Here is a 17,970-nt window from a genome sequence, read left to right as displayed (position 1 = left end):
TTTAATATGTCATTAATGAAATCTTTTGGTTTTCCCTGTTATTTTCTAATTGGTTAATGTTGTTGTGTAAGCAAGCTATTGAATATGAAATCTATTGATTTGTATATGATGATTTAATATCTGGCATCTTATGAAACTCTTTTATTAGTTCTAATAAGTGTTTAGTTGATTCTGTTCTATGTAGATCAATTCATCTACAAGTAACCTTAGTTTTATACCTTCCTATCCAATATCTATACCTCTTATTTATTTTACTTGTCTTTTTGCATTGGCTAGGGCCTCCAGCAGAATGTCAAACAATACTTGTGATAAAGTTATTGACACTATCCTTATGCTTCCTTGTATGATGTTGAATAGGATATTTGCTATAGGGTTGTGGTAACCTTTATCAAGTTAAAGATGGTTCTTGTTATTTCCAGCCTGTTAAGAATTATTAGGAAGAGGTGTACTGATTTATTAATGTTGTTTCAAAATTTATTTTCATACTCATTTATTTTGGTTCTTTACTAATCTGACAATGTTGAGAAATATGGCAACAGATTTCCTAATGTTTAACTATCTTTATATTACTGGGATAAATCTTGTTTGGTCATGATATGTTAGTCTTATAACTGAATGTTGAATATGTAATATATTCTAGACAGATTTTGGTCAAGACTTCTAATACAAGTTGGTATTTAAAGCAGTTTATCATTAAGTTTGCTGAAATATACTTCTGCCCAATACTAGGTAAATGTGGTATTTTTAGTGTAGGGATTTCATACCCAGATTCCAGCAGAATTTTGTTCTTTTTCTTATGTAATTTTCTGGCCTTTATTAACAGATTCTAACTGTTCAACTTCTTACATGTGTGCTTGCTATGTATTTTTATTAATGTTCTGAGAAGATATTTAGTTCACCTGTCACAGATTGTAGAGTCATACTAAAAGATATGTAAGAACATCACAGTAATACATTTGTCATGTTCTCTTACTTTAGTGCTATTCTCTTCTTTCCTTTACAGTGGTTACCCACAGAACTTGATTAGAAATTTAGCTCTTCTAATTATTAGCTAGTAATTTCATAGCTATTTATCCTTTCTGAGCTTTAATTATGCCATCTGAAATAACAAATTATAACAATTATAGCTGCACTGATAGACCCTCAAGAACACACCCACATATTGAGAGCTTGTATATATTTTCAGCAAGGCAAAATTAAATTATACTCAGCTATTTGTAGAAGACAGCAAAAAAGGAAGGGAAAAAAATGGATTCATTTGGACCACCTGTCAGTCACATCTTCTTGGACCCATACATTTCTGACTCTTAAATCCAATGGGTAAATAGGTGAGCCAAGCCAGACAAAAATATAGATGGCAGGCTACTAGCAGGCTGTTGTGGAAGGATCGTATAAAAAGCATATTAAAAGCTTGATCAGCAATCTGTAGCTCAAGGATTTTATGATTACATAATCCTGGTTTACATTACACACTGAGATCTTAATAACCTGTTTCAACCAATCCTGAAATTGTTTGGGGGGTCTTCTGCCACAGGAACACTGCTTCTTAGTCCTTGAAAGCCCTACTGTACATAACACTTCCTCATGGGGTTGTTATGAAGCTTAAATGAGACATGGGATGTAATAACATCTGGCATGGTACCTGCTGGTTTTGTAAAGATGAGTATTAAAATGCTTATATAAAGCTTTAACGAAAAATGTACCTGGCAATATGCCAAGAAGAGGATAAAAATTAATTTTTTTTTAAGTACTTTCTCTAGAATCTAGGGGAGAGGCAGATAAATACATGGCACAATACCGTGTGATAGTCACCAGAGGCTTAAGGGAACTTACAAGCCAGGCTCGGAACTGAGACAGCATGGAGCCCACAGAGCTGTTTGGTTACATCTGGAGGTGCTGGCCAGTGGAAGAAAAGAGGAAGGCTACTCTGGTTATAGGGCACAGCCTATTCTGAGGCATGGAGTTCTGACAGGCAGACACATCCTGGAGCTGCAAATGTGTGGTGAGGAGGTGGGGTCTTCACCTGAGGCTACTGTAGAGGGCTTTGCAGGGTCCAAGTTCTTAAAGCAAAGGGCCTGATTATTCCTCTTTTGCATGACTAAGGTCTCATCATAAACTTCAGAGTTTCAAGTTGAAATGCCCCCTGGCCTCAAGGGCAAACTGAAGTAGGCACAGCTGTTTACTTGCAGCCCAAGAAGCTTGCTATACAAGTCACCTTCAAGTTTCTATTCTGCCCTGTGCTCTATCTAACCTAAGGAAGAAACTCGGAGTTTGCAAATGTAACCTGATAACCAAATTTCCTCATTGGAACACTTCATCTTTTAGGTATTTTCAGGTTATTATGTTCTGGCCTGAGGGGCAGATTCCAGCCCTCACCTTTCTTTTTTCTTTCTTTCTTCCCCCCCATCCCAACCCCGTCTTCTATTTTTCTCTTATAGTTAAAAAGCCCTATACAGGCAGGATTTTAGAACTGGAGCACCGGAATGTTTGTCTCAGTGAGCAGCCGGCTTTCGGGCTCTGTATTATAGCATCATTCCCAGGTTCGACGGCTAACTCAGAAGGAGACGCTGACCCTGAAATCGAAGGGAAACAGTTAAGTCTTGGTAGAAGTAGGGCAGGGTTCGCTGCTGTTCTTGCCAGCCGAGTGTTAAGGCGAAAATTCAACCAACCAAAAGCAAAATGAAGAGGCTCCATGCTTTTCTACTCCTTGCTGTCTGGCGATCTGTCAAGGGTGGTGTCTTGCAAATTGCAAGCCCAGCGCACCCTCGAGCCTCAAGGGCAGGGAGCGTCGGGGTGCGGCCCTGTACCCGGCGCGGTGGCACGCACACCCCTTTTCTGCAGACTCACAGGTTTCCAGGCTCCGCCTCCTCCGGGCCCAGCTGATCTCTGCCGCCCTTTGGGCTTGAAACCCAGGAGCCCAGAGCCCCACGACCTCGGCTCCCGGTCCCCGGCTCCGGCCCCGGGCCCGCCCAGAGAGCGGCGGACGACAGGGTCCCCACGCCCTCGGCTCCCGGCCCTCGGCTCTCGCCCCGGTCCCGCTCCGCGCACTCTCTGGGTCCCGCAGGCTCCGGGAAGGAAGGTGGGGCGGCTGGGCCGGGGGCGGGGCGGCGGCCGCGGCCGTGAGCCCGCCCCCCGCTCGCTCTGCGCTGGCCGGCTGGCGCGACCATGGAGGTCTACATCCCGTCCTTTCGCTACGAGGAGAGTGACCTGGAGCGCGGATACACGGTAGGCGCCGGCCGCGGCGGGACAGGGCCCCGCGAGCCGGGCCTGCGGCTGCTGAGTCCGGAAGGTTCCTCCGGCAGCCGCCGCCCCTGCGTGGGGTTGAGGGGTGGGGTCCCTTCGCTCCCCTCCCCGGGCCCACTAGGAAGGCTGCGCCCCGGCGCGGTTGTCAAGGAAACAGGAGCCCCCTCCCTGGCGCGGCGGCGGCGGCGGCGGCGGGCGCTCGGGGTGCCCAGGTTTGGTCCCTTCCCCCTCCCCGCCCCACTCCCGGCCTCCGGGTAGGAGCGCCGGGAGTCGTGTCCTCGGACGCGGCGCTCGCCATTCTCCCCGCCGCCAGCCCTCTGGAGCCCAGGATGGGCTGCGTTCGTTTCTGGCACAGCTGCTCCTCTGTCCAGACAGAAGTGGCTTTGCGAGCGGGTTGATGTTGGTTTCCAAGTTCCGTAGGGATTCATTCAGATGGAAAATATGCTAATTAAAAAAAATCATCATTTGTAGAATTTATTAGCCAAAGCAAACACGTGTTGCTTTTAGATGATTCCCAGAGTTTTGTTTCTTCTAGTTCTGCAGTGCCATGAAATGGCAAAAATCAGGTACTCACTGAGCACCTGTTCCATGCCTAGGACTGTGGTCTCTGAAGAATGAGAAACATTCTTGCTTTCAAGAATCCCTTGCTTTCAAGGATCCCTGCTTTCAAGAGTGGAGGAGTGGCAGGGAGGGCAGAGACCAGGGCCTGGAACCTTTGGGTAATAAGTTTAGTAAATGAACTGTAGGTAGTTGATTTCCCAGTGAACTTAGACAGCTTCATCTAGACAGTCATTGCTAGAGGGAGAAATGCCTCAGCCTCGGATAGACCTTGGAAAATTTTATTTCCATTTAAAGAACAGGTAGGCTTTGGGGAAAATTGCACAGGGCACTCTAAAGGATTGTTATTTTATTCACTTTTTCACTTGTTATTTTATTTAATTCACCCACTTGCTAAACTCCAGTTACATTAGTTTGGCAGAGAAGTATTTTAATCTCTCTCTTCTCTAAAGATTATTGGGTTTTGGTGACAACTTATTTGGAACCTTGTGTTTTCGTAGTGAGGATTAAATCACCCTCTCAAAGGAATTTTTAGAATTAAGAGTAGTGGTTGAAAAAAAAAAAATCCAAGGAGTATGTGGGTTTCTAGAATTAAGTAGACTACTGGGTCCACGTATGCCAAAACAAGTTCTCAAAGTGCCTTCCCTTGGGGGAAGGGGGGGACTTCAACCAAGGAAGAGCTGAGCTCCCTGGCCGTTATTTATATAAATAAATGAATTATGAAATTGATTAAATATACTGTATCTTACTTCAGAAAAAGGGGTGGAGGAATGAACTTAAATTTGAACCTATTCAGGTCTTTTTCATTAAGCCCAAAACCTTGGTTGTCTTTCCTTCTTTCAGGTGTCTCACCTCTCCCATCAGCATCAACAGTCATGGAGGGCTTTCCATCTTTAGGGCATTCTTTTAGGACCTGGAGATAAACAGGCTGCTTGTCAGGGGCCTTGGTCTGAGTAGTCCAAGCTAAAAGTTAATTACCTCCCCAAATAAGCACTTAGGTGGATCAAAATGATTGGTTTTTTTCTATTAGAGTATCTGTGTTTTAACCCAAGTTTTCCTGTTTCTTTGTGTTACTTGTATTATGGCCAGCCATATGCCACACTCCAGGTTTTGAATTAAACTGATTTGGAAGGAGCCTTTTTCTTGGTAGACTTGGTAGGTAGAAGATTGCTTATGTGAGGAGAGTTTGTGTGCTTTTTGAAAATTTACTTTAAAAAAAAAAATCCTAATTTATGTAGGTTGGTAACCATTTGTTAAGATACTTCTGTGAGTGCTTTTTTTCCTTTGTGAGTTTGTGAAGCAGATACTTTCTACCCTTGGCCAGCAGTTTTGGAATTGTACAGCAGTTTATTCATTCAGCAAACATTAACCGAGTGCCTGCTATATGTCTCTATTCTGGGTGCCGGGAAGGTAGCATCGAATAATATTTCATCTTTTTAGAAAAACCCAGAATTTAAAAATATCATCTCAGTTCCCTAAACAAGAAACTGGTAAAATAATGTATACTTTAGTGTAAAAAGTACCTTTTTACTTTAGTGATTGTGTTTCAAATTTAAGAAATATTAAACTGCATTCTAACAAATTCAGTGATAGGAAATTTAAAGTAGAGGATGATTTTTTCCTCCTTCTTGTCTGTCCCATGCCCTTAGGGATAACGCAGAGGGGTGCTTTCTTAGAGACTTTACCCCCTATGCTATGAAAACATGTTTTTTTTTTCTTTTTTAGAATAAATAGCAGGATTTCACTATAACTGTCATTGTACAGCTTATGGATACCTTTCTGTGCCAATACGGATAGGTCTGTCTCCTTCTTACTGGTAGCAAAGGGATCTTCCGCAGAAGGAATGCACCATAATTTGTTTACACAGATCTCTGTTGGTGGCCATTGACATTTGCTTCTAGTTTTTGGCAACTATGCCAAATGTTGAAATAAGATATCCCTGTACGTGCTTTTTTATGCCTACTACTAGGATTTCTGTAGAACATTAACTAGAAGTGGTACTTCTGGGCCTTCTAAGTTTTTATCAGTATTGCTCAATTGTTATTCAAAAAGCTTATACGAAGTTATGCTTTATGTATGAAGTAATTTACCTTTAAAGAGTGAATGTTTGCCCTTTGAACATTTAAACATTTACTGTGGGCCTGCACTGTGTTAGGTGGGGAATTGAAAGGTGGAAGGACGTTGTTGCTGTCCTTACGGACTCTCAGCCCGTGCAGCAGGGGTCGGGTGGGGAAGGGTTAGAGCGCTCTGATGTCAGCTGGAGTCCTGAGGAGGAACAGGGCAGTTCAGCTCTGCCTTAGCGTGGCGTGCTCTGGGTGGGGGAGGGGTGCTCAGGAATGCTGACATTTGAAATCTGATGAGAATTTTGCTGGGACTGTGAATTCCAAAAAGAGGAAGCGTGGGGCAAAATTTCATCTCAGGAAAAAGGCATGTTACACTCCCAGACTCACCAAAAAACAAACCACACCAAACAAAAAAAGGGGCCACTTCTAAATCATTTTAGTTTACAAAGAAGCAGGAAAGGATACTGTAACAAAATGCAGGTGAACCCTTCCCACCCTACCCCTACCCTCCAGAGTGTGTTTAGTATCTGTTTCCCTGCTAGGCTGTAAGCTCCTTGAGGCTAGGACAGTGTCACTCTCCACTGCTGTATCCTTGTACAGGGCTTATCACATAGTGAAAATTCACTGCATGTGTGCTGAATAAATAATGAATGAGTCTTCTAATAGGAGAAGAAAGTCAGAAGCTCAGTGATCCTGAGGCATGAAGCAGCTCAGTGTGTTGGAGTAGGGTTGTGCAGTGATTCCTGACAGAGAGAGGTGTGTAGAGACCAGATGGCTAGACTTGAGAGCTATAAAGGGGTATGGACTTCAGCTTCAGAGAGTGGGAAGTCGCTGGAGTTTTAAGGAAGGAAGTAACATGATTAGCTTTGCATTTAGAAAGATGACCCTGGAGCATTAATCATGTAGGAGATGCAAAATGACCAGAAAGGAGAGGATGAGGGCTGAACTAAGGCAACTGGGAAAGGAAAGGGGAGGACTTAACAGGAATCTCCAGGGTCTGGTGACCAGATGTAAGGCAGCAGGGCGACTCCCGCGAATATGGGTGCCAGTGACCAAAAAAGAACTGACATGTGGGCAGTTTCATTTGGGGGCCTGCTGAGTTTTTTGTGGCAGATGAGGCTATTTCATTTTGGAGTTCAGGATACATAGAGAGGTCTGGGTGAGGGGTGTGAGGCAGGAAGAGAAAGAACAGTAGGTGCTTTATAAGAAGGAAAGTGCTAGATATGGCTCACTGGCCTTGTCAGGTGAGGATGGGGAACAGCCCATTGGACATGAAAGGAAGCAGGTTCTGGGTGCCAATATAGGCTAGTATTGATATTTTCCATTTTCAGATAACATGGTTGGTAAAAACAAAACAAAACAAAACTAGAATTCCCATTCATGGAACAACATAAAAGTTTGAAGGTATTAGATTTCATTTCCATAGCTGTAAAAATCGAGGCATTCAATTAGATAGATTTTCAAGTCCATTTTAACTGTATGTGTGTGACTGAGTGTGTTGTGTTTATACAAATATGTCTTTTTCTTGAGATCTGGACTCTTTCACTGATTTACTTTATATCATGCTTTTCAATAGATAAGGCAGCTCCATATATACACGATCATAATATTGAGATATATGCAGGGATAATTATCAGTTTAATATTTTCTAGATTAAAATACACAAATAGAACAATATAATGAACCACCATTTACCCATTACTCACCTTCAATATTTTACAATACTTATTTCATTCACCACCCTTCATTCTTCCATTAAAAAAAAAATTCTGGAGTATTTTAAAGCAAATCCAAAATAAAATTTCACCTGTAAATATTTTACTGTGAATATCTGACAGGCAAAGACTTTTTTTTTTTAATTAATTAATTAATTAATTTATGGCTGTGTTGGGTCTTCGTTTCTGTGCGAGGGCTTTCTCTAGTCGTGGCAAGCGGGGGCCACTCTTCATCGCGGTGCGCGGGCCTCTCACTATCCTGGCCTCTCTTGTTGCGGAGCACAGGCTCCAGACGCGCAGGTTCAGTAATTGCGGCTCACGGGCCCAGTTGCTCCACGGCATGTGGGATCTTCCCAGACCAGGGCTCGAACCCGTGTCCCCTGCACTGGCAGGCAGGCTGTCAACCACTGCGCCACCAGGGAAGCCCCGCAAAGACTTTTTAAAGAAACATAACCAAAATGTAAATACTACCACAAGGTTAGCAAAACCTTAATATCATCCCAATTCTTAGTTGTTTTTGTTGTTTTTAACATAGCCATAGTGCACATATTGCCTTGGAATTAACAGTGGTCTGTGGGAAATATTATTATTGCCATTTTATATTTGTGAGAGTAACACTGGTACGATCAAGGGGGCCTGGCCACGTCCACTCTCTGTTTACTTTCATCCTCAGAGTAGCTTCCACCTGGTGACAAAATGGTAACATAGTGCAGATTAAAAAAAAAAAAAAAAATCGTATTCTACAAAATCCAGAGGAAGAGAGGGTGTTTCTTCAGAGCAAGGGCACTTTCCTTCCTTCATATCTCATTATCCCTAGTTAGTTCCTCAACCCATGCAGTTGCCAGAGGAATTCTGTGTGCTGATTGGCTGCCTTCACCATGATTCATGTAATCACTATGGCAAGGATAAGTTAACCAGATGGAGTGAAAATAGTTAGGGGGCATCCCTGGAGCTAGGAATGAGGTCAGGCCATTCCTGCCACCTAACCCTGTAGACACCTCAGTGGGAGAAGTTCAGAAGGGTAGCAAGACCGCAGTGCCCACAACGATTATCTTCCAGTCACCCTTTATAAGCATCTATGATGCAGGAGGCCTTTGTGTAACAAGGACATAGCTGGCACAGTGCCTCACACGTGGTAAACTCACAGCATAGGCAAACATTAAACGTGTGTTGAGTGATTAAGTCAAGCATGTGTAAGATATGTTCCTTACCCTTGAAGACAAGAAATACAGTTTGAAAATATTCTTGAACATTAAGAAACAGAATGCTACATTCATTTGAAAATCAAAAATTTTACAAGAGGATTGAATTTTGCAGATATGGTGCTTAGAAATTGATCTATTCTTTTAAAATAAACTTTTGATTTTGAAATAATTTTAGATTTGCAGGAAGGTTGCAAAATTAGTACCGACAGTTCCGTATACCCCTCACCCAGTTCTGCTGTTACCATCATCCATTACCATGGTAACATCAAAATAAGGAAACTAGCATTGGTAACTTGTTATTAACTAAGCTCCAGACTTTTTGGATTTCACCAATTTTTCCACTAACGTGCTTTTTCTGTTCCAGGATCTCATCCAGGATACCACATTGTATTTAGTTTCATCTGCTTTGATGTGATACTAAGTAGTCCAAGTTGTAGTACACTGTCTCTCAAAAATGAGACAGGCATGTTATTAGATATGAACCTGTACCGATTAAATCAAATTTTGATTATTTCAGATGCTTCCTTGGAAAGTTTTGCCACTTGGCAAAACCCTATTTATAATATTCTACCAGTTTATGACAGAAGCTGACACAGCCTCACAGTGAAAAGCACAGGCTGTGGATGGACTCATGCTGTCTGCCTCAAATCTTGCCTGCAGCATTTAGCCTGAAGCCAGACTTTGGGCAAGCTACTGAATCTTCCTGTGTCTTATTTTCCTCATCTGTAAAAGAGGATACTAGTACAGACATACCTCAGAGATATTTCGAGTTCAGTTCCAGACCACTGCTTATTGCAATAAAGCGAGTCACACAAACTTTTTGGTTTCCCAGAGCTATAAAAGTTATGTTTACACTATACTGTAGTCTATTAAGTGAGCAGTCGCATTATGTCTAAAAAAAAAAAATTTACATAGCTTAATTAAAAAATACCTTATTGCGAAAAGATGCTAACCATCATCAGAGCCTTCAGTGAGTCGTAACCTTTATGCTGGCGGAGGGTCTTGCCTTGACGTTGACGTTGATGTCTGCTGACTGATCAGGGTGATAGTTGCCGAAGGTTGTGGTGCTGTGGCTATTTCTTTTTTTTTTTTTTTTTTTTAATTTTTATTTATTTATTTATTTACTTATGGCTGTGTTGGGTCTTCGTTTCTGTGCGAGGGCTTTCTCCAGTTGCGGCGAGCAGGGGCCACTCTTCATCGCGGTGCGCGGGCCTCTCACTATTGCGGCCTCTCTTGTTGCGGAGCACAGGCTCCAGACGCGCAGGCTCAGTAATTGCGGCTCACGGGCCCAGTTGCTCCGCGGCATGTGGGATCTTCCCAGACCAGGGCTCGAACCCGTGTTCCCTGCATTGGCAGGCAGATTCTCAACCGCTGCGCCACCAGGGAAGCCCCATGGCTATTTCTTAAAATAAGACAACGGTGAAGTTTGCTGCACTGATGGACTCTTCCTTTCATGAATGGTTTCTCTGCAGCATGCAATGCCTGTTTGATAGCATTTTACGCACAGAACTCTTTTCAAAATTGGAGTCAGTCCTCTCACACCCTGTTGCTGCTTTATCATCTCAGTTTGTTACCTTCTAAATCCGTTGTTGTCATTCCAACAGTCTTTACCAGTAGATTCCATCTCAAGAAACCACTTTCTTTGCTGATAAGAAGCAACTCCTCATCCATTGACGTTTCATCATGAGATTGCAGCAATTCAGTCACATCTTCAGGCTCTACTTCTAGTTCTAGTTCTCTTGCTGTTTCTAACACATCTGCAGTGAACTCCTCCATTGAAGTCTTGGACCTCTCAAAGTCATCCATGAAGGGTTGGAATCAACTTCTTCCAAACATCTGGTAATGTTGATATTTTGACCTCTTCCCATGAATCATGAATATCCTTAATGGCATGTAAAATGGTGAATCCTTTCCAGAAGGTTTTCAATTTACTTTGCCCTGATCCATCAGAGGAATCACTATCTGTGGCAGCTATAGCCTTCTTAAATGTGTTTCTTAAGAAATAAGACTTGAAATTTGACACTACTCCTTAATCCATGGCACAGGCTATGGACAGATGTTGTCTTAGCAGGCATGAAAACAATATGAATCTCGTTGTACATCTTCATCAGAGCTTTTGGGTGACCAGGTGCATTGTCAATGACTAGTCATATTTTGAAAGGAATTTTTTTTTCTGAGCAGTAGTTCTTAACAGTGGGCTTAAAATATTCAGTAAGCCATGTTGTCAACAGATGTGCTGTCATCTAGGCTTTGATATTCCATTTAGAGAGCACAGGCAGAGTAGATTTAGCATAATTCTTAAGGGCCCTAGGATTTTTGGAATGGTGAATGAGCATTGGCTTTAGCGTCAGTCACCAGCTGCATTAGCCCCTAACAAGAGGGTCAGCCTGTCCTTTGAAGCTTTGAAGCCAGGCATTGACTTCTCTTCTCTAGCTATGAAAAGTCCTAGATGACATCTTCCAAGAAAAGGCTGTTGCATCTACATTGAAAATCTGTTGTGTAGCGTAGCCACCTTCATTCCTTATCTTAGCTAGATCTTCTGGATAACTTGCTGCAGCTTCTACATCAGCACTTGCTGCTTCACCTTGCACTTTGATGTTGTGGAGACAGCTTCTGTCCTTAAACCTCATGAACCAACCTCTGCTAGCTTCAAACTTTTCTTCTGAAGCTTCCTCACCTCTCTCAGCCTTCACAGAATTGAAGAGAGTTAGGGACTTGTTTGAATTAGGCTTTGGCTTAAGAGAATGTTATGGCTGGTTTGATCTTCTATCCAGACCACTAAATCTTTCTCCATATCAGCAATAAGGCTGTTTCACTTTTTACCATTCATGTGTTCACTGCAGTAGCACTTTTAATTTCCTTCAAGAACTTGTCCATTCACAACTTGGTTAACTGTTTGGTGCAAGAGGTCTAGCTTTTAGCTTATCTTGGCTTTCAGCATGCCTTCCTCACTAAGCTTAATCATTTCTAGTTTTTGATTTAAAGTGAGAGATGGGCGACTCTTCCTTTCATTTGAACATTTAGAGGCCAGTGTAGTGTTATTAATTGGCCTAATTTCAATATTGTTGTGTCTCAGGGAATAGGAAGGCACAAGGAGAAGGAGAGAGATGGTGAGTGGTCAGTTTGTGGAGCAGTCAGAACACACACAACATTTATCGATTAAATTTGCTGTCTTATATGGACACAGTTTCTGGTGCCCCAAAACAATTATGATAGTAACATCAAAGATCAGTAATCACAAGATCACCACAATAAACATAATAATAATGGAAAAGTTGGAAATATTGCAAGAATTTCCAAAATGTTACACAGAGACATGAAGTGAACAAATGCTGTTGGAAAAATGGTGCTAATAGACTTGTTCCACGTAGGGTTGCCACAAACCTTCAATTTGTAAGAAATGCAGTATCTGCAAAGTGTAATAAAGTGAAGTGCAATAAAATGAGGTCTGCCTGTAACTACCTTATAGGATGGTTTAAGGATGAAGTGAGAGAATCCTTACAAAGTGCAAGGAATGGTGTCTAGTTATGTTCGTGATTTATTCATATTATTTCAAGTAGGGACTGCCTTGAAGTTTACTTTTTTTTTTTAAGTTCTGTAATGGGAATTAATAATGTAAACCAAAGTCCAGGATAAATATTTGTGCTATGTAAGATAAACTCTTTGCAGAGACTTTGAAGTACTACAGAAGCAACAATTACGTTTAACCAACTTGTATTCTTATTACAACTTTCGTCAGTTCAATTCAGGTTTAGTTTTCTAGCCCTATTTACTACATATTTTTTTCCTTCAAAATCACAGAGACTAGTATGTTTATATAAATGATTGGGATGTATTATAGCGGGCATGGAGATACATATTTCCCACCTTCTCCGTTCTCTTCCATCCCCCACTGCATCTCTCCAAAACAAGTGAACCACTGGGCTCATACCTTGTATTCTTCTGCTAGTTTTCCAGGTACTCATTCAGGTTTTTAATGCAATTTCCTGTTATTTTGCTTTGTATTTGTCAGTTCTGTTTTAATTTTCAATTGTTGTCTTGCTCACCCTCTCTTTTAAAAGTAATCACTTATTATGGAAAATTTCAACATCTCCAGCAGTGGAGAGAATAGTGACCTCTTTACTCATCTTTTTTTTTTTTTTAATTTTTAAAAATTTATTTATTTTATTTATTTTTGGCTGCATTGGGTCTTCGCTGATGCGCTGGCTTTCTCTAGTTGTGGCGAGCAGGGGCTACTCTTTGTTGCTGTGCGCGGGCTTCTCATTGCGGTGGCTTCTCTTGCTTCAGAGCACGGGCTCTAGGTGCGCGAACTTAGTAGCTGTGGCGAGTGGGCTCAGTAGTTGTGGCTTGCGGGCTCTAGAGCGCAGGCTCAGTAGTTGTGGCGCACGGGCTTAGTTGCTCCGAGGGCATGTGGGATCTTCCCGGACCAGGGATCGAACCTGTGTCCCCTGCATTGGCAGGCGGATTCTTAACCACTGCACCACTGGGGAGGTCCTTTACTCAGCTTTAAAAATGATAAACTCATGGCCAGTTTTGTCTCCTACTCTTTCCCACTGCTCCTTGCACAGCCTCCCCAAGATTTCATTTTGAAGGAAATCTCAGGCCTGTCAGTGAATATTTTCAGTTTGTATGTCTAAAAAATAAAGATTCCCCTTTTAAAATATAATCACAATATCATTATCAGATTATTGAAAAATAAGCCATAATTCATCAATATTGTAAATATCAATCCATTTTTACATTTCCTTAATTTTCCCATTCATGTTCTTTTTTTTTCTTAATGCAGCTTGTTTTTATTGGGATTGAAACTAGGTCTATAGAATGTGATTGCTTAATATATCTTTTTTAATCTATAGGTTCTTTTTCTACCTCTCTCCCTTGCTTTTTTTTAACAATTAGTTTGTTGTATAAACTGTGACATTTGTCTCATAGAGTTTCCCATACTGGATTTTGCTGATTACATCCTTGCCATTACATCCTTGTCATGTGTAATATAAAAATATTAACACACTTTTCTGTTCCTTACGTGGTAAAAAGGTAGAGGCTTGGTCATTTTCAGATTTGATTTGTGATGCTAGCAGCCCTCGAAGAACATTGCCTATTAATATTAATCAATATTAATTAATTAATTAGTATTAATTAATGTTAATTAATAAGGAATCTATTAATTCATTAGTGGTTGCTTAGCATTGATATACTAATTTTATCATTCTCTCTTCATTTATTGGCTTGAATACATGTATAAAGAAGGAACTTTGCCTCATAAATTAGTTACTCTGAAGCTTAGTTTTTATAGGAAAGGCAGGATAAATGCCTGATTCTTTCTCTTATTATTTATTTGTCAACATTATGGATTGGTTGCCTCCAAAGATTACAAACTAAAAGTGATCATAGAGGCTTTCTTTTAAAAATTAGCATTGTTATGAATTTATGTATATTAGCATGTTTGATGTAGTTCAGTCCACTGCCTTTGTCTTTCTTATATACTTTTTGTCCCGTCTTTGGTCATTTTCTTTCTTTTTTTTTTTTTTTTTAAAGCCAGGTTGCATTGTTTTATTTATTTATTTATTTATGGCTGTGTTGGGTCTTCGTTTCTGTGCGAGGGCTTTCTCTAGTTGCGGCAAGTGGGGGCCACTCTTCATCGCGGTGCGCGGGCCTCTCATAATCGCGGCCTCTCTTGTTGCGGAGCACAGGCTCCAGATGCGCAGGCTCAGTAATTGTGGCTCACGGGCCTAGTTGCTCCGCGGCATATGGGATCCTCCCAGACCAGGGCTCGAACCCGTGTCCCCTGCATTGGCAGGCAGATTCTCAACCACTGCGCCACCAGGGAAGCCCCTGGTCATTTTCAAGTTTGGCTTTTTCACGTTGGGTGCTGTGTCTTTGACACAACCTCAGTAGTCTTTGATAACTTCCTTGCTTTCTAGTATAACAAGATATTCCCAGTAAATCGTTTACCTTTATTGCCCCAGATCTGGAAAAGCCCCTTTAGCTTTTTCTCTAAAGATTCCTGGTTACCTTTAGTGGGAAATGATTTAGAGACCACGATCTGGGCATGGGGTATATACAGTCGGCTTTCTGGATCTGTGGGTTTCACACCCATTCAACCAACCTAAACTAAACCTTTTTGCAGTTCATGGAATCGGCAGATGCCGAGCACACGGATATGGAGAGCGGACTGTATTTACTGTACAGTGTCCTTTGTTGTAAAGGACTTGAGCATCCACAGAGTTTGGGGCTCCTGGAACTCATCCCCCACAGATTCCAAGGGATGACCGCATTTGTGGAGGTCTCTAGATCTTTTCTGTGGTCAAGGAAGGGATTTATTTTCTTAGTCTCTTGTGTCTTCAACTGTGTCTCCTTTCTCCCACACTGAAAATCTCAGTGCAGTTGTCCCTCGTTATCTGTGGCCCATTGATTGGTTCCAGGATCCGCTCTGCATACCAAAATCCCAGGATGCTCAAGTCCCGTGATCGGCCCTCCACATCCGCGGGATCTGCATCTCTGATAACACCAACTAGCTACCTGGTCTCATTTTATTTTGTATTCTTAGGGATTTAAAAAAAATTAATTTTGTTTTGTACTTGTGTAAAGTATCTACTGCATCAGGTTTATCTGCGGAAATCTAACTTCTGTTTATGTCCTATTCACCGTTTCCTTCCTCTGCCATTAATGCCCATTAAGAAAAACAGTTATGGTTTATCCTTATATTACAAATATATATACACAAATACAAATATGCTTGTTCCTCTACTCCTTTTCTTAGATTAAACAGTAATACATTAAAACATTTTCTTCCACGTGCTTTTTTTTACATAATAGTATATCCTGGAGATGACTACATGGGCATACGCAGAGATGCTGCATTCTTTTCTATAGCTCTTCGCTCTCCATTGTTGGCTGCAGTCAATAGCCTTGTCCATATGTCTTTTTGTGTTTTTGTCAGTGTATCTTTAAAATAGATTCCTAGCAGTGGGTTACGAGATCAAAAGGTAAATGCATATTTAATTTTGCCAGGCATTGTCAAATTCCCTTCCTTGAATTGTGCAATTTTGCACTCCCATAGCAGTTTATGAGAGTACTTGTTTCCTCACAAGCTTGCCAATTGAGTATGTTGTCAGGCTTTTGGATTTTTGCCAATCTGATAGGTGAATGGTGGTATCTGAATGTAGATTCCATGTAGTTTGCTGGCTAAATTCTGATGACTGGATTGGGCATATTTGAAACATTCTTGTGTCCCCTTCTAGTTGTGCCCCCCTTTTTTGAAGAGAGTGTTGTGGGTATTTTAAATATGCTACTGTCCTCTTGTTGATTTTTATTAAAAACGCAGATTACTCAGGTTTTCACTTAAAAATTTTTATTCTAAGAAAGAACCAGTATGTGGGTTGAGTCTCACCATCTGCCTTTTCTTAGTTCTTTGAATTTAGATAAATTTAGGAATTTAGAAATTGTTTTAGAAACCATGAGCTTCTCTCTCTTATACACCCTCCCCGTTCTCTTCACCTTGCCAGTGGAACTTAATCTTATTTTCAAAATTACACAAGCCCAGTAGAGCAACAATTCATTCTCGTGATTATTATGTGCCTCCTTTCTCGCAGGCATTACACTGGTATTGTGGGTGCAGGGTAGCTGACATGAGAGCTTGTTCTGGAAGGATGAGTGGCAGTTTGCCAGTTTGAGAAAGGGAAGAAGGTCATTTCAGGTTCAAGGAAGGGCCTGGGGAAGGGTGAGAAGTCTGGGTAGTGGGTAGGTGGTGGGGTGGGACTGGAGTTTGAAGGTTGGGTTGAGTGGTTTAGTGGGACTGTAGATCCCCAGGTAAAATTTTGTCCTGGAAGCTCTACAAGTAATGAGAGTGTTTGTTTGTTTGTTTGTTTTTAAGAGGAGAGAAATATCAGAGGTACAAATGACCAAAAACGTATGACAAGATAATTAGTCTCACTAGTAATTAAGGAACGGCAAAGTTGAAACCAAGTTTTTAAAAAATTCAATAGGCAAAGTGAAAAAGATTGATAAAAACCAGTACTGATGAAAATGGGGGTGAGGGGAGACGGTTCTTTACTGTCTGTTGCTGAGACTTTTCTACTGTTGGTGAGACTATAACTTGGAGACTCTGTTTTAGAGGTCAGTTTGACAATATTTATTAAATAAAATATTTATATAACCCTTTGACCCAGCCTTCCCACTTTTTGGTCTGTATCCATGAATGCACAAGGATATACATGTAAAGTTATTCGTTGTAGCGTTGTTGATAATACCAAGAGAAAATGGAAACAGATCACTCATTTGTTAAATAAATATTTAACAAATATTTACTGACTACCTACTGAGTGGCAGGCAGTAATCCACCTTTTTGGGATACAGCAATGAACACAACAGGCAAAGCTCTCTCTTCAAGGAGAGTCAGTCGACAGTTTCTACCCTCAAGAAGCTTACATTCTAATTGGATGGGTGGAGAAGGGCAGAAATAAACATGATAATTAAATTATATAATATCTCAGATAGTGATAAGTGCTGAGTAAAATAAACAAGGGAAGGGGGATAAAGAGTGCCGGGGGGAGCATCAGAGAAGCCCTCCCTGGGAAAGTGACATTGGAACAGAGACCTGAAGGAGGTGAGGGGGGAAGTCATGAGGTTATCTAGGGAACATTGTCTAGGCAACAGGAACAGTGTGTGCAAAGGGCATGAGATAGGAATGTGCCCAGTGTGTTTTAGATGTAGAAAGGAGTCCAGTGAGGTTGGACTGGAGTCAGAGAATAGGGGGTAATAGGGGATGAGGTCATAGGTAGTGTGATGGGGGTGGATAATGGGAGGTGGGGTGGTGGTTTGGGCAGTGCATAGCCAGTAGGTCTGGGAAGGAGGGATAAGGCTTTTACTCTGAGAGAAGGGAAGCAGAGGAATGATTTGATTCACCAAGTATGTTTTGATTACTAACCACATGATCAGTGTAGTGGCACTCTTCTAGATGCTGAGGACACAGTAGCAGAGAAAACAGATGGAAATCCCTGTCCTTACATGTTAGTTACGTGAGTTAACTTTGAAAAGAATCAGTCTCATTTCAGTGTGGAAAATAAACTATAGGAGGGTCAGGTACAGGCTGGAAGCTCAGTTAGGAAGCTATTGTAGTATCTTACATAAAAGATGATGATGGCTTAGAACAGTTCTGTAGATGAAAGTGGTGGAAGATGGATG

General features: G+C 41.4%; 1 protein-coding gene and 1 long non-coding RNA gene across 8 annotated transcripts in view; one reads left to right on the top strand and one right to left on the bottom strand.

Annotated features, from left to right (window-relative positions):
* Nucleotides 1–2,706: 2,706 nt before the first annotated feature.
* The window catches only part of SNX24 (sorting nexin 24), a 172,987-nt gene continuing 157,723 nt past the window's right edge, over nt 2,707–17,970 (top strand). The window contains exons 1-2 of one of the 7 annotated variants that reach the window (XM_082457927.1): nt 2,847–3,225; nt 10,389–10,623. Coding sequence is in view for 6 of the 7 variants with exons in the window: in XM_082457932.1 (XP_082314058.1) it covers nt 3,166–3,225 (60 nt within the window). In the remaining variant the exon portion in view is untranslated. Of the gene's footprint in view, nt 3,226–10,388; nt 10,624–17,970 lie in introns of all 7 variants that reach the window. The other 6 variants (XM_082457932.1, XM_082457929.1, XM_082457924.1 and 3 more) reach the window with 6 other exon arrangements.
* The window catches only part of LOC309658894, a 202,582-nt gene continuing 192,339 nt past the window's right edge, over nt 7,728–17,970 (bottom strand). Inside the window, exon 2 of the long non-coding RNA XR_014262448.1 lies at nt 7,728–7,838. This is a non-coding gene — a long non-coding RNA (uncharacterized lncRNA). The remainder of the gene's footprint in view (nt 7,839–17,970) is intronic.

The sequence above is a fragment of the Balaenoptera physalus genome, assembly GCF_965194825.1.
Source record: "Balaenoptera physalus genome assembly, chromosome: 3".
In the NCBI taxonomy this organism is placed as follows: domain Eukaryota; kingdom Metazoa; phylum Chordata; class Mammalia; order Artiodactyla; family Balaenopteridae; genus Balaenoptera; species Balaenoptera physalus.
The sequence above is the reverse complement of the archived record's forward strand: the minus strand, read 5'-3'. Positions and strand labels throughout refer to the sequence as shown.